Source organism: Dermacentor albipictus, unplaced genomic scaffold, assembly GCF_038994185.2.
Source record: "Dermacentor albipictus isolate Rhodes 1998 colony unplaced genomic scaffold, USDA_Dalb.pri_finalv2 scaffold_18, whole genome shotgun sequence".
In the NCBI taxonomy this organism is placed as follows: domain Eukaryota; kingdom Metazoa; phylum Arthropoda; class Arachnida; order Ixodida; family Ixodidae; genus Dermacentor; species Dermacentor albipictus.
The window spans coordinates 4,698,922-4,712,224 of NW_027225572.1; the positions used below are offsets into that span (position 1 = coordinate 4,698,922).

At 48.4% G+C, this 13,303-nt stretch overlaps 2 protein-coding genes across 10 annotated transcripts in view; one reads left to right on the plus strand and one right to left on the minus strand.

Annotated features, from left to right (window-relative positions):
- The window catches only part of DopEcR (G-protein coupled receptor DopEcR), a 258,527-nt gene that overhangs the window by 236,256 nt on the left and 8,968 nt on the right, over positions 1-13,303 (plus strand). The gene's annotated exons all lie outside the window — the stretch shown is intronic.
- LOC135908744 (uncharacterized) overlaps positions 9,255-13,303 on the minus strand; it is a 153,470-nt gene continuing 149,421 nt past the window's right edge. Inside the window, exons 5-8 of one of the 3 annotated variants that reach the window (XR_011509687.1) lie at positions 11,292-11,443; positions 10,918-11,062; positions 10,636-10,788; positions 9,255-9,577 (exon numbers count right to left, since the gene is read on the minus strand). Coding sequence is in view for 1 of the 3 variants with exons in the window: in XM_070529162.1 (XP_070385263.1) it covers positions 11,310-11,443 (134 nt within the window). In the remaining 2 variants the exon portion in view is untranslated. The remainder of the gene's footprint in view (positions 9,578-10,635; positions 10,789-10,917; positions 11,063-11,291; positions 11,444-13,303) is intronic. The other 2 variants (XR_010566404.2, XM_070529162.1) reach the window with 2 other exon arrangements.

Below are 13,303 nucleotides of genomic sequence, written 5' to 3' on the forward strand. Positions count from 1 at the left end.
CGGCGTATCGGGGTCGAGATCCAAACACGGTCGCCAGGCTGGTACTCGACGAAGCGTCGTGGGAGGTTGTAGTGCTGGCTGTCGGTCCTCTGCTGGCTCTTGATTCGCAGGCGGGCGAGCTGTCGGGCTTCTTCGGCGCACTGGAGGTAGGTACGGACGTCAAGATTCTCTTCGTCAGTTACGTGCGGCAGCATGGCGTCGAGCGTCGTCGTCGGGTTCCTGCCGTAAACCAGCTTAAACGGCGTGATCTGTGTTGTTTCTTGCACCGCCGTGTTGTACGCAAAAGTTACGTACGGCAGGACCGCATCCCACGTCTTGTGTTCGACGTCGACGTACATTGCTAGCATGTCAGCGAGGGTCTTGTTCAGGCGCTCCGTGAGACCATTCGTCTGCGGATGGTAGGCAGTTGTCCTCCTATGGCTTGTCTGGCTGTACTGCAGAATGGCTTGGGTGAGCTCTGCTGTAAAAGCCGTTCCTTTGTCGGTAAGGAGGACTTCTGGGGCACCATGTCGCAGCAGGATGTTCTCCACGAAAAATTTCGCCACTTCGGCTGCGCTGCTTTTTGGTAGAGCTTTAGTTTCAGCAAAACGGGTGAGATAGTCCGTCGCTACGACGATCCGCTTATTCCCGGATGTTGATATCGGAAACGGCCCCAACAAATCCATCCCAATCTGCTGGAATGGTCGGCGAGGAAGTTCTATCGGCTGTAGTAATCCTGCTGGCCTTGTCGGTGGTGTCTTGCGTCGTTAACAGGCTCTTCATGTCTTGACGTAACGGGCGACGTCGGCGGTCAGACGCGGCCAGTAATACCTTTCCTGTATTCTCGACAGCGTTCGGGAGAATCCGAGGTGCCCAGCGGATGGATCGTCGTGTAGGGCATGCAGTATTTCTGGACGCAGCGCTGACGGTACAAGTAGGTAGCTGGCGCGGACTGGTGAGAAGTTCTTCACGAACAGGTTGTTTTGTAGCGTGAACGAAGACAACGCGCGCCTAAATGCCCTAGGGACAACGTCGGTGTTCCCTTCCAAATACTCGACGAGTCCTTTTAGCTCCGGGTCAGCTCGTTGCTGTTTAGTGAAGTCGTCCGTGCTTATTATCCCAAGGAAGGCGTTGTCGTCCTCGTCGTTTTGCGGCGGGGGATCGATGGGGGCGCGCGATAAGCAGTCGGCGTCGGAGTGTTTTCTTCCGGACTTGTATATGACCGTGACGTCATATTCCTGTAGTCTGAGGCTCCACCGCGCCAACCGTCCTGAAGGATCCTTTAAGTTAGCTAGCCAACACAATTCGTGATGGTCACTGACGACTTTGAATGGCCTGCCAACGAGGTAAGGGCGGAATTTAGGTGTAGCACAAATTATGGCGAGGCATTCCTTTTCAGTCGTAGAATAGTTGCGTTCCGCTTTTGACAGCGACCGGCTAGCATACCATATCACTCTTTCAAGTCCTTCTTTCCTCTGAACTAGGACGGCACCGAGGCCTAGGCTACAGGCGTCTGTGTGGATTTCGGTATGGGCGTCCTCGTCGAAGTGTGCAAGTACTGGCGGCGACTGCATGCGTCGTTTGATTTCTTGAAATGCCTTGGCCTGCGGTGTTTGCCACTTGAACTCGACATCACATTTGGTTAGATGTGTTAGCGGCTCCGCGATGCGTGAAAAGTCCTTGACAAAGCGCCTATAGTAGGCACACATGCCAAGGAATCTGCGCACTGCCTTCTTGTCGGTTGGCTGCGGGAACTTTGCGATGGCAGCTGTCTTCTGTGGGTCGGGGCGTACTCCTGATTTGCTGATCACGTGGCCTAGGAACAAAACTCATCGTAAGCGAAACGGCACTTTTCCGGCTTCAGAGTGAGCCCTGATGACTTGATGGCTTCTAACACTGTCGCAAGCCGCCTAAGGTGATCGCCGAAATTTCCGGCGAAGACAACGACGTCATCCAGGTAAACAAGGCACGTCTGCCACTTCAGTCCGGCTAACACCGTGTCCATGATGCGCTGAAACGCTGCAGGTGCCGAGCACAGTCCGAATGCCATGACCTTGAACTCGAAGAGGCCGTCTGGCGTGATGAAGGCAGCCTTTTCGCGATCTCTCTCGTCGACTTCTATTTGCGAGTAGCCAGACTTGACGTCCATCGACGAGAAGTATTTAGCGCTGCAGAGCCGATCCAATGCGTCGTCTATCCGTGGAAAAGGGTACACATCCTTCTTCGTGATCTTGTACAGTCGACGATAATGGACGCAGAAGCGTAGGGTTCCGTCCTTTTTCTTTACCAGGACTACAGGAGAGGCCCACGGGCTTTTCGACGGCTGGATGATGTCGTCGCGCAGCATTTTGTCGACTTGTTGCCTAATAGCTTCACGTTCTCGTGTCGAAACTCGGTAAGGGCTCTGGCGGAGTGGTCGAGCGCTCTCTTCGGTTATTATGCGATGCTTTGCAACTGGTGTTTGTCGAATCCTCGATGACGTCGAAAAGCAGTCTTTGTATCGTCGGAGAAGACTTCTGATCTGTTGCTGCTTACTCATAGGAATACTTGGATTCACGTCGAAGTCTGGTTCGGGGACAATGCTCATCGGGATAGATGCGGCTGAATCCGAGAGGAGAAAGGCATTGCTTGTTTCCCCAATTTCCTCGATGTATGCGATTGTCGTGCCCTTGTTGATGTGCTTGAACTCTTGGCTGAAGTTGGTTAGCATAATTTCCACTTGCCCTCCGTGGAGCCTAGCGATCCCTCTTGCGACGCGAATTTCACGCTCGAGCAGTAGATGTTGGTCGCCCTCGATGACACCTTCTACGTCAGCGGGTGTTTCAGTGCCGACGGAAATAATAATGCTGGAGCGCGGCGGGATGCTCACTTGATCTTCGAGCACACTCAAGGCGTGGTGACTGCGACAGCTCTCCGGCGGTATCGCTTGATCTTGTGACAGCGTTATCGATTTCGACTTCAGGCCGATGACTGCGCCATGTTGATTCAGGATGTCCATGCCGAGAATGACGTCTCGTGAACACTGTTGGAGGACAACGAAGGTGGCAGGGTAAGTCCGGTCATGAACGGCAATTCTTGCCGTGCAGATTCCAGTCGGCGTAATGAGGTGTCCTCCAGCGGTCCGAATTTGGGGGCCCTCCCATGCAGTCTTAACCTTCTTCAACTGGGCGGCGATGTGTCCACTCCTTACGGAGTAATCGGCCCCTGTGTCGACTAAGGCAGTGACTGCGTGGCCGTCGAGAAGTACATCGAGGTCGGTGGTTCTTTGTCTGGCGTTGTAGTTGGGTCTTGGCGTCGGATCACGGCTGCGGCGCGTTGAACTGAAGCTGGAACGACGCGTCGTCAAGTCGTCTTTCATCGGTGTAGTCTTGGCTTCCTGATTTCGTCGGGACGGCGGCGTGTCGTTATGTCGTCGGGGTAGTTTCTTCGGTGTCTTCGTCGGCGGCGGAGGATCTTCGTCAGTTCGACGAACAGCAACCGCACCTCCATCGGTTGCTGCTTTTAGTTTTCCGGATATGGGCTCGCTGACCGGCCCCGGGCTGGGCCAGTGTATGGTCGGCGCTGCGGCGACAGGTAGCGGCCTGCTGATGGCGAACGCGACGGTCGTCGAGAGCTCCACTGAGTAGCGGCGAGGTAATTGGCGATATCACGGGGGTGTTCACCTTGCTGCGGGCGCGGAGCGTTCACGGCGAAACTTCGCAGTCCCATCTCCCGGTATGGACATCGTCGGTAGACGTGACCCGCTTCTCCGCAGTGGTAGCAGAGCGGGCGGTGGTCATGAGCGCGCCAAATTTCCGTCTTCCTCGCGTAGGTGCGCTGGGCGACGGGTGGTCGTGCTGGCGGTGGCGGCGGCGGACGACGGAACTGCGGCGTGACAGGGCCCTGGCGCGGTCGCGGAGGGGGACCTTGACGGCGTGCGACGGCGGCGTAGGTCATCGCTTGCGGCTCAGGCCGGGGCGATTCAGGGGCTACTCCAAGTTGTTGTTGGAGCTCCTCACGCACGGCGTCGGCAATCGAAGCCATTGAGGCTGTGATGACGGGAACAGCTTTTGCAGCTCCTCCCGCACGACCGCACGGATAGTCTCGCGCAGGTCGTCGGTGGCCAGTGCCTGAACTCCGGCGTAGTTTGTCGAGTTCGATCGGCCGTCGAATTGCCGGTTTCGCATCTCGAGTGTCTTCTCGATGCTGGTGGCCTCGCGAAGAAACTCGTCGACGGTCTTCGGTGGGCTTCGTACCATTCCGGCAAAAAGTTCCTCCTTCACATCACGCATCAGCAGGCGGACTTTCTTCTCCTCGGGCATTTCAGTGTCGGCATGGCGGAAGAGACGGCTCATTTCTTCCGTGTATATCGCGGTCGTCTCATTAGGTAGCTGCACCCGGGTCTCTAATAGCGCTTGGGCTCGTTCTCGGCGTACGACGCTTACGAATGTCTGCAGGAAGCCGCTTCGGAAAATTTCCCAGGTCGTTAAGGTGGCTTCTCGGTTCTCGAACCACGTCCTGGCCGCGTCTTCGAAAGCGAAGAAGACATATCGCAGTTTGTCGTCGCTGTTCCAGTTGTTAAAGGTAGAGGCTCTCTCGTACGTCTCAAGCCAGCTTTCCGGGTCCTCGAAAGTTGAACCGCGGAACGTCGGAGGCTCCCTGGGCTGCTGCAGCACGACGGGTGACGCTGGGGCTGCCATTGGGGTGGACTTGGTGGCCATCTTCCTAGTCGTCTCAGGCAAAAGTCCGTGCTCCGGGGTCAGTCCTTGCAGCCTGCGGCTACCTCGCTAGTTCTTGGCGACGTTGGTGTCGTCCGAGTGAGGGCTTGGGTCACGGCTTTGTGGGGGCGTCCGGTACATGAACGCAAAACACCTCCACCAGATGTCACGTGGTCGTGACGCCAAAGAACACAGTAGCAATACTGTGAAAGGAAAAACTAGCTTTTATTGGGCGAACCTGTGCCCACAAAACAGGCTACACTTAAAGCACTACAAGAGCGGCGAACACAGTCGGCGATCGTCGTAAATCTGATCAGCGGGTCAAGCGCGTCGGCTTTGATAGAGCAGTTGTCGATTGTTCCAGACTGATCGTTCGGATCCGCGTGCCTTCTACAAAGTTCTACACCATTCGCGTTACGCGATGAAATCAGATAACACAAGGTTCGGCGACAACAGACAGCCGGGTCGAAGCATCGATAACTTTCCAGAAACGTCGGATACATGCAGGCGCGTCCCTCGCTGTGCGATTACAGTTGTTAAGTGGCGAAACGTGGTCGCCCGATAAAGATAAGTACACGTGTCAATATTATAACACCTGATTTTCTTACACTAAATTTCTAACCTAAATTGTTGCCTTCCTGCCCACAGATATCAGCCAGATGTTGCAAAGCACTTGGCTTGCTAGCTAGCAACGCAATCGCGTCAGCATAAAATAACCCTGGGAGCTGCTGCTCTATTACTGTACCCGCCTGTTTGTATGAGAGATTAAACCCGATATTACTTCCTTCTAGCGCCCTCTCCATCCTCACCATGTACATCGTAAACAGCAGCGGGGATAAAGGGCACCCCTGCCTCAGTCCCTTGTTGATATGAACTTTCTCCTCGCTCCTCATCCCTTCCCATTCAACGCAAACGGTATTTTCTAAGTAAATCTCTCAAAAGCTGTAGACAATTGTCACCTAAGCCTTCCCCTTCCAGAATATCCCACAAAATGTTGCGGTCTACGTTGTCATAGGCTCCTGTCCTGTAATGTCTTAAAAGGCCACATATAACGGTCTGCTTTCTACTTTTGATATTTCAATACACTGAATAAGAACAAATAAGTTATCACCTCAACGCCTACCTATTCTGAAGCCATTCTGAAGTTCTGTCAAAATGCCATTATTCTCTGCCCATGCTTGAAGCTTTAGTTTGATTGCCTGCATTGTTACCCTGTATATTACCAATGTAATGGTCAACGGTCTATACCAGTGAATTCTATCGTTCTCCCCTTTACCTTTATAAATTAAATTCATTCTACTTTGTCGCCAACTGTCTGGTATTCGTCTGTCTTTTAAGGGCTTTTCCACTGATTTCACCTGAGCTTCCTTACTTTTTGGTCCTAGTTCATTAATCAGCCTAACGGGAAGCTCGTCTAGCCCCGTGCCTGTGCGCTTAGGAACTGTCTCTTCCGCTTTCTTCCATTTGAAATTTCTCTGCACCAGCTCCTTTTCCACTTGGGTCTTTTTCATGCTCCTTTTTTCTACGTACAACCTCGTCATAGGCTTGGAAAGATTCGGCTGTAGTTTTTCGAATGTAATTTATTGCCACTTCTCCATCCAGTCTGTTTTCAACTTCGTCTAGGATATATTGTTGTTGTTGACTTCCTGCCTAATAATTTTATGTGGTTCCAAAATGTTCTAGGGTCGGCCTTCTCTTTCTCACGTATTTCTGACAACCAAGGTTCACTTTCACTTTTAATTTTGCTTGCGCCAGTATTTGAACCATATACTTTTTCGGCCAGCATGTTTCCCATTTACTGGTCACTTCAACCTGCGGCAACTGCGCATGCTTTGCCTGCCTGTGCTCTCGAGATGCTTTCTGTGGTTCGGCGATCGCTTCTCTTATCTCCCTGTTCCACCAGCTTTTCGGTTTCTTTCTTCCTTTCCAACAAACATGTTGTTTCTCTTTCCGTATTTTTGTCGTTATTACGCTTAGAAGCGCACCATATTCCCACTCTTTACTTGGCCGTTTGCCAAGTTCTTCCTCGACTCTAGTGACTATATTTGCTATTTGTTCAGCGTTCGAATTTGACTGGCCATATTGCGCTCCTTGCTCTCTTTTCCAACTACATGTCCCATTTTCAAAATGATGCGTTTCTGGTCACTCCCTATGTTGCTATACCCTTCCTCATCAATGACCATTTCTGTCAACTTATCATGAATTCCTTCTGTCATCAGACAGTACTCAATGGTTGATTTCCGGTTTCCCAATTCCCACGTGATCTGTCCTTTACACTTAGGCCCTATATTCACGATAACGAGGTTATGTTGCTCACAAAGGTCTAGCATTGACTTCCCGTTGTTGTCGGTATAGCCATCTAAATCCTGTATGTGGGCATTTATGTCACCTAATAGGACAATTTCAGCACCAATCCCGATACCCTTAATATCCGCGCTTATGCATTCCACTGACTATTTATTCTTCTCTGTGCACTTTTTTTCCGGTCCACAAATACGTAACGCCCAGCCAAGTTCCTTTCCCACTCATTGTACCTCATAATCAAAGATGCTCTTGACAGTGTGAATTTACTCTTTTCCATTTGGCTCCCTGATGGATGAGCATTCCGACTACCCCTTCCTTTCTTTCCGACTTAGTATTGTCGCACCCTTCCCAAACATAATTCTCAATACCTGGCGGCTCTTCTTAGGCCCTGAGGTGCGTTTCTGTAACCGCATACACCCCTATTTGTTCTCTGTGTAACTGCTCCTAAATCTCTGCCCACTTTTCCTTTCTTCTGTCGCCCTGCATGTTTATGTAGCCTATTGCATGGCGAGCTCTTTTTTTTTTGCTTTCCTACTTTTTCTGTTATCGACGGCGATGCTCTTCTGAGGTTCCCCTAGGGGACCTTCTTCATTACTATCTACTCTGGCCTCCTGAGTGCCCGCGGGCCCCCTGAAAAAGCAACAGCGCGACCACCAAGTCGCCAGCCCATTTCTCGTGCCAGGCTGTAATTGAAGTGGATCTCGTCTCGTTTAAAACCATCACAACTTCTCACTTCCCTGTTTACTTCAACAATCTCGAAGCCTTTCTCGCGGCTCATTTTCCATATTGCCTCATTAGGAGCCACTATGGCTCTTTGTACCTGATTGTCACGTACAGGCACCTCCGGCACATTGCACACTACGATCTGCACCAGAGGGTATCCCCTCTGGTCGTACTTCCCCTTCGCCAAGCGCTACACCCTTAGTCAAGTCCTGCATAAAACACAGTTTATATACCGGAACTCGGGATCAATATAGTGCCGCTTGTACCCGGCCCTTTTAACCAGCCGTTTTAACCAGCCCACTGAGTAAACGTCAGATAGTTTACATGATACAAAAATATACCGGAAATCGAGATCAAAATTTAGCCGCTTATAAACACGCAGATTAGGCGGCTCACGAAGTCGGCAGCCCGCCATGCAAAGGGCCAAATGTACCGATCACGCTATACATGACTGAAATAAGCAGCCCACCCTGCAAGTGGCTCACAATGCAATTGGCCTATCACGTAAGCGGCCACCTGTTCGTGAGGTTCAAAAAACAAGTGGCTCATTCTTGTGTGTCTCAAAGCATCGCTGGCCTGTCTTCTAAGCAGCTCAGAACATGAATGGTTCGCTATTATGTGGCCGTAAATCATGTAGCCTATACTGTAGCTAAAAAAAAAAGCCCTTATAGCTGGCTGCGCACCTCTTCCTAAACAGCGAATGAATATTCATATACAACTACATATCAATTTAGAAACATAGAAACAGAACAGAGCAAATACTCACCAGTCAGGAATCGAACCCGGGTACACTGCGTGTCAGACAGACATCTACACCACTGCGCTATATGCCACCATAGAGATTGGCACTGAGTAAAAGGGCCTAAAATATTTTATGGGTTACGTTGCAATAGTGTACTGCAGGTTCGGTAAGTGCTCTTAATATGCCAGTGCACAGTATTTTACAACCTATAACATGAGCATGTTTTATTTCAGTGCACTTTTTGAACAAAGCCCACACTGAACCCGCCACGGGAGTTCAGTAAATATAATGCTCAATTGTTAATCTCAAAGACGCGCGTTCGTTTCCGGCTGCGGCGACATTTCAATAGAAGCAGAATTCCAGAGGCCCGTGTATTGTATTATGTCATTGCACGTTCAAAAAACCTCAATTCCATGAAATTTATCCGGAGCCCTCAGTTATGGCGTTCCTCATATTCTGAGCAGACACGGGACGTTAAAAACCTAAAACCTCTCGCTGTTTAACAAGAAGCATTTTGCAACGCTTTCTTCCATTCACATGCAATATTTATTAAGGGGAACAGTAATTTCAGTCGAAATAATTTTCGGCTTTTTAGACCAATTCACACATCAGAATGTACTGCTTAATTCTTTGCCTGGTTTCTACCAGCTTACATCTCAAGCGCTGTGCTGCGCGTAAAGCTTGAGCGAACAGGTGGAGCAGTCAGACCTCCGAAGTTCAGCAACATTTGCAAATAAAGCACTCAAGAACATGCGCCAATGCGCTTCTAGATTTCTGAAGAGACGCAGGATTCTTTATTCAGTGTCGAAGTGTACAAGCGTCATTTTTGTCAGCAGGTGTAATGTAACTTCTTCATCTTTGTTACAATGTTTATAAGCTTGCTGCTCATCCAGCACCGCGGGAACTCTTCAAGATTGCTCAGCGCACTTTGCACAAGGCCTAAAGTTCAGGCGAAAGCGCTTGGATATGCGAGGTCCTTAATATAATATACAGCGAGGCAGAGCGTCAGTGCTTCTTCAAGCTTGCTTTCTTTGCGCAAGGTGACAACTTCACCCTCTGTACAACAGATGCTCTTTGAAGACTCAGTCCACAGAATCCTTGGTCCGGGCCCGTTCTCGTCTGGAGTGCGACCCTAAAATTACGAAAAAATTTCAAAAGGTGAAATTTTATCTTTGTTCTATGAGTAATAATAGAGACAATTGTACGTTATAAGAGTAATGTACGTTAGAGTCCTGACAACTTCTAGAGTCATGTGGACACACTTTTCGTGTACTTTCTAAGTTGCTTGCATCACGAGTGGAGTGTCACACAAATACATGATTTTGCATCACCAAAATATAGCATTTCAGCGTGCAGCCACCAACTGCACGAGAGATCGAAAATAATCTAATGGAACAAAATGTAACTAGAGTTTAGAACATCAGCGTACTGAAGCAATCAGCGAGTGTTTCGCGTGTCTCCCTCTCAGCTCCTCATCAATGCTGGCAAAGTCCATATCACGACTGTACAGTTTTGTAACGACCTCTTTAACTTTGTTCAGTCGGTTCACGATTTTGACTATCTTCTGGTTAAACTTTATTTCTGCTTCGATGCCAAGCTGAAAAGAGGAAGCGGTATTTCAGTTCATCATTACATGCTTAATTTCGCCATGAAAGGTGCAATACTAACAATTTCTTCGTTCAAAAAAAAAAAAAGCTTGGCAGCCGAGCGGGTGGGTTGGCCTTGCGCATCTTGATAGTGCTGTGCAGCAGCACCACCATTCTTTCTTTGTTAAAAGGTCCTGTTGGACCTGAAGCCTTCCCAACTACCTAGAAAAAAATAACTGGTTACCGACTCTTCTATTTCGAACGGCGCGGCTATTTCGGAATTCTCAACCGAAATCCAGGTCCAGATTTAAATTCGTATTATTGGTTTCTGTCCTTAGTTCGCTATTCGCAAAGAGCCATTACAGTATGCATTAAGCATTACGCAGTGTTCAGCTGCATATATATCACAATAAACCATCCGTTTCAATGATTAAGTCTTGCGCTCTTATTGGGTTGGAAATGCTGGCTGTCTCCGGCGTTTACTCACAATCTGTATTACACTCATCAAAATAGCGATTACTTTTCTTTGGTTAAGATTTAGAAGAACTTGCATTTAAAGCGTCTCTCCCACACAAATTTAGAATAGCCTGTTGAGTATACATACTTCCAGTTCTATCGACGCAGATTCGGAGTCGATTAACTGGGGCTCTAAGGAGAGAGCTGCGGCCTGGAGTGGAGCCTTCTTGGAAGCTTCACTTGCTTCTCGTCGTTGTGCCCTGTGCCGTCTTGCCTCCGCAAGCCGCGACAGAAATACAGCCTATGATTTGAACAGTTTCGCATTGATAAGTGCATTACAGTAAATATATTGTTCGCCAAGATTTACATTTGGGCAATGCTCAGATAAATCTCTTCAATGCTATTCAAGCTGGAGCAATGTTAAACGCACCTTTGGTCCTTTTGTACGTCCTCTTACGTCCTTCCGCGATTTTTCTCAAAGCATGTTGAGATATATATTGGCGAGTGTCTCTCCTAACGCAAAGTACTTCCATCGACGTAGGGCAGTATTTTTGTCCTGAATGGCATTGCTTTCACTGAAACAAAGTGAGAAGGTAATACTTTCTGCTTTATTAATTCCGTGGTAGAATTTTGCCAAGCTCGAAACAGGTTACATGTAACTGCAGCGACGACACGTTTAGTTTTAACCGTAAAAGTATAGATAATACCATTACATATAGAAACGCAAGCCAGTACTTGCCGCCTTCATAGACTTCCTTTTCAATACTTGAGAATCAAACAGCCATGCCTTAGTATATTACTTACTCGCGAAAATGAATCAGCTCATGGCGAAGTTGTTTCGACTGTTTGCGGTGTTATTCTTCCGTAATTTCCATTCCATTGAGCAGTGGCTGAGCAAAAGCAGAACACTCGGGCAGCTTGTTGTCTACTGACCAGTGAAGACTTGCCAGAGTTTTCTGCAAGGAATCAGAATCACAGTCTGTTTCACTTGGTTGAAAAAAAAAACTTTTATTTGACAGCATGTCTCATCTTCATTAGGAACAATTTTCTTTGCACAAGAAATATGGCACCGCTGCGACTCAAGGCGTCAAGCGGTGTGGGAAGCGGTGTAGATACATTGAGGAATGAAATAATATTCATTATCCCTTTCGTACACGAACACAGGCCACGGAAGCACCAAGCTCGCAGGAGTAGTTACAGTTTCGTGACAAGTCTCCTTCCCCAAAAATGCGTTAACTTCTTTCACATACGCTATGTTGCTCTGTTCCTTGCACAATAAAAATATATGAGCTTCAAAGGAAACTATGTCGGATATTCTACAAAAAGCAGGGGTTCCGATGCGGTGTACCACTGAGAACTACGTCATTCACTCTGAGCGTCACGTTCCGGGCGCTCACAGACCCAACAGAGAGGGCAACCTTGCCGACATCACAAGGAGGCAGTCCAGCTTCACAAAGTTTCTCATCGAGGACATAGGGAGCACCACGGACTAAGCTTAATTTATTAGTAGTATCCCCTGTCCTTATAGAACCATCGTCGTTCCAAAGAGCATGTGTTGTATTTGTCTGAAGGAAGTCGCTGACAGATAACGGCAAGTTTTTGAAATTAAAAAAGATTTTTGACTTAGGGAGAGCATTCTTGGCTTCGAATCGCATAGTCCAGTGATGGCGGCCCGGGCCGTGGGTTTTAATTTGTTCGACAATGTGCAGAAGCATGTGTAGCTTGGGAAACATTGCTTCTCCATAGCATTTTAAGAATACTTCCTGGTGGTCAGCAATCAGTTCCTCTAAGTAGCCAACAGCCTGTACTGTCAAAACCGGAGACAGTATTATTTGAGTAATCTGCGCTAACGGGACAAGGCTGCGCACATGCATTGAATTTTTGGGCAAAAAAGATGCCAGAATGAAGGGAAGGTGCAGGATTAGCACCAGTGATGCACTCGCAGAAGTAACAACACTGCATGGCCAAACGATTCTTTAAAACCAGCTAATGAATGGAGCCAGAGCGTCGCCTATCAAGGTCATGAGAGCACCAAAAAACTTTTCTGTGCCCCGGTTTGGGCGAAAGTTCATCCCTTGAGTGCTTAGAGCTTTAGCACTGTTGTGAAATTATGAAAAAATTTCAGACGTGCTGTGCGTTGTTTCCAATGGGAAGTGTAGCCAACTCCTAGCAAAAATATGTTGCTTAGCTTGAAGCGTTCATGAGGTGGGAGATTTAGAAGCGATACGTAGAACATACTACGTTTTCCTCGGCTTCCTCTCTTCATACCAATAGGATTCGCTAATTTAATGTCGTCGTAGTAGAGGCTAAGCAGGATAATATTTTGCTTCTGAAAAATTGGGTGAGAACGAAATCTACTACCATCACAAAAGTCTTGTAGTAAAGAATTATGCTTGCTTTGACGAAGGTTTCTCACGTGGGTGACTATCTCCGGGTGCTTCAAAAGATTGGCTAGGAGACCTTCAAGTTTTACAATGTATGCATTTTTTGTTCCTTCGAGCTGCACTTCAGTTGGAGGCACGTATATGCCAGCGTTCTCGTAGCAACGCTTCCGAAGCCTGTCTGTTTTAATATTAGCTGTGTCTATGGGAAATTCAGCTACGGCAAACATATTGCTTACTTCTTGAACGACGTCGTCAATGCATGTTTTCGGACACTTATGTCGACCTTCTAGTCGCCGGCACAGGCCCAGCATCATACTAGATACGATGCCATAGTTGTTCGGCTGCTGCTCTAGTGACATAGGAACGACATCACGATCAATTATTTCACCATCTGAATGAACTGCTTTCCGTGGCTTATTACTTTCCGAATGT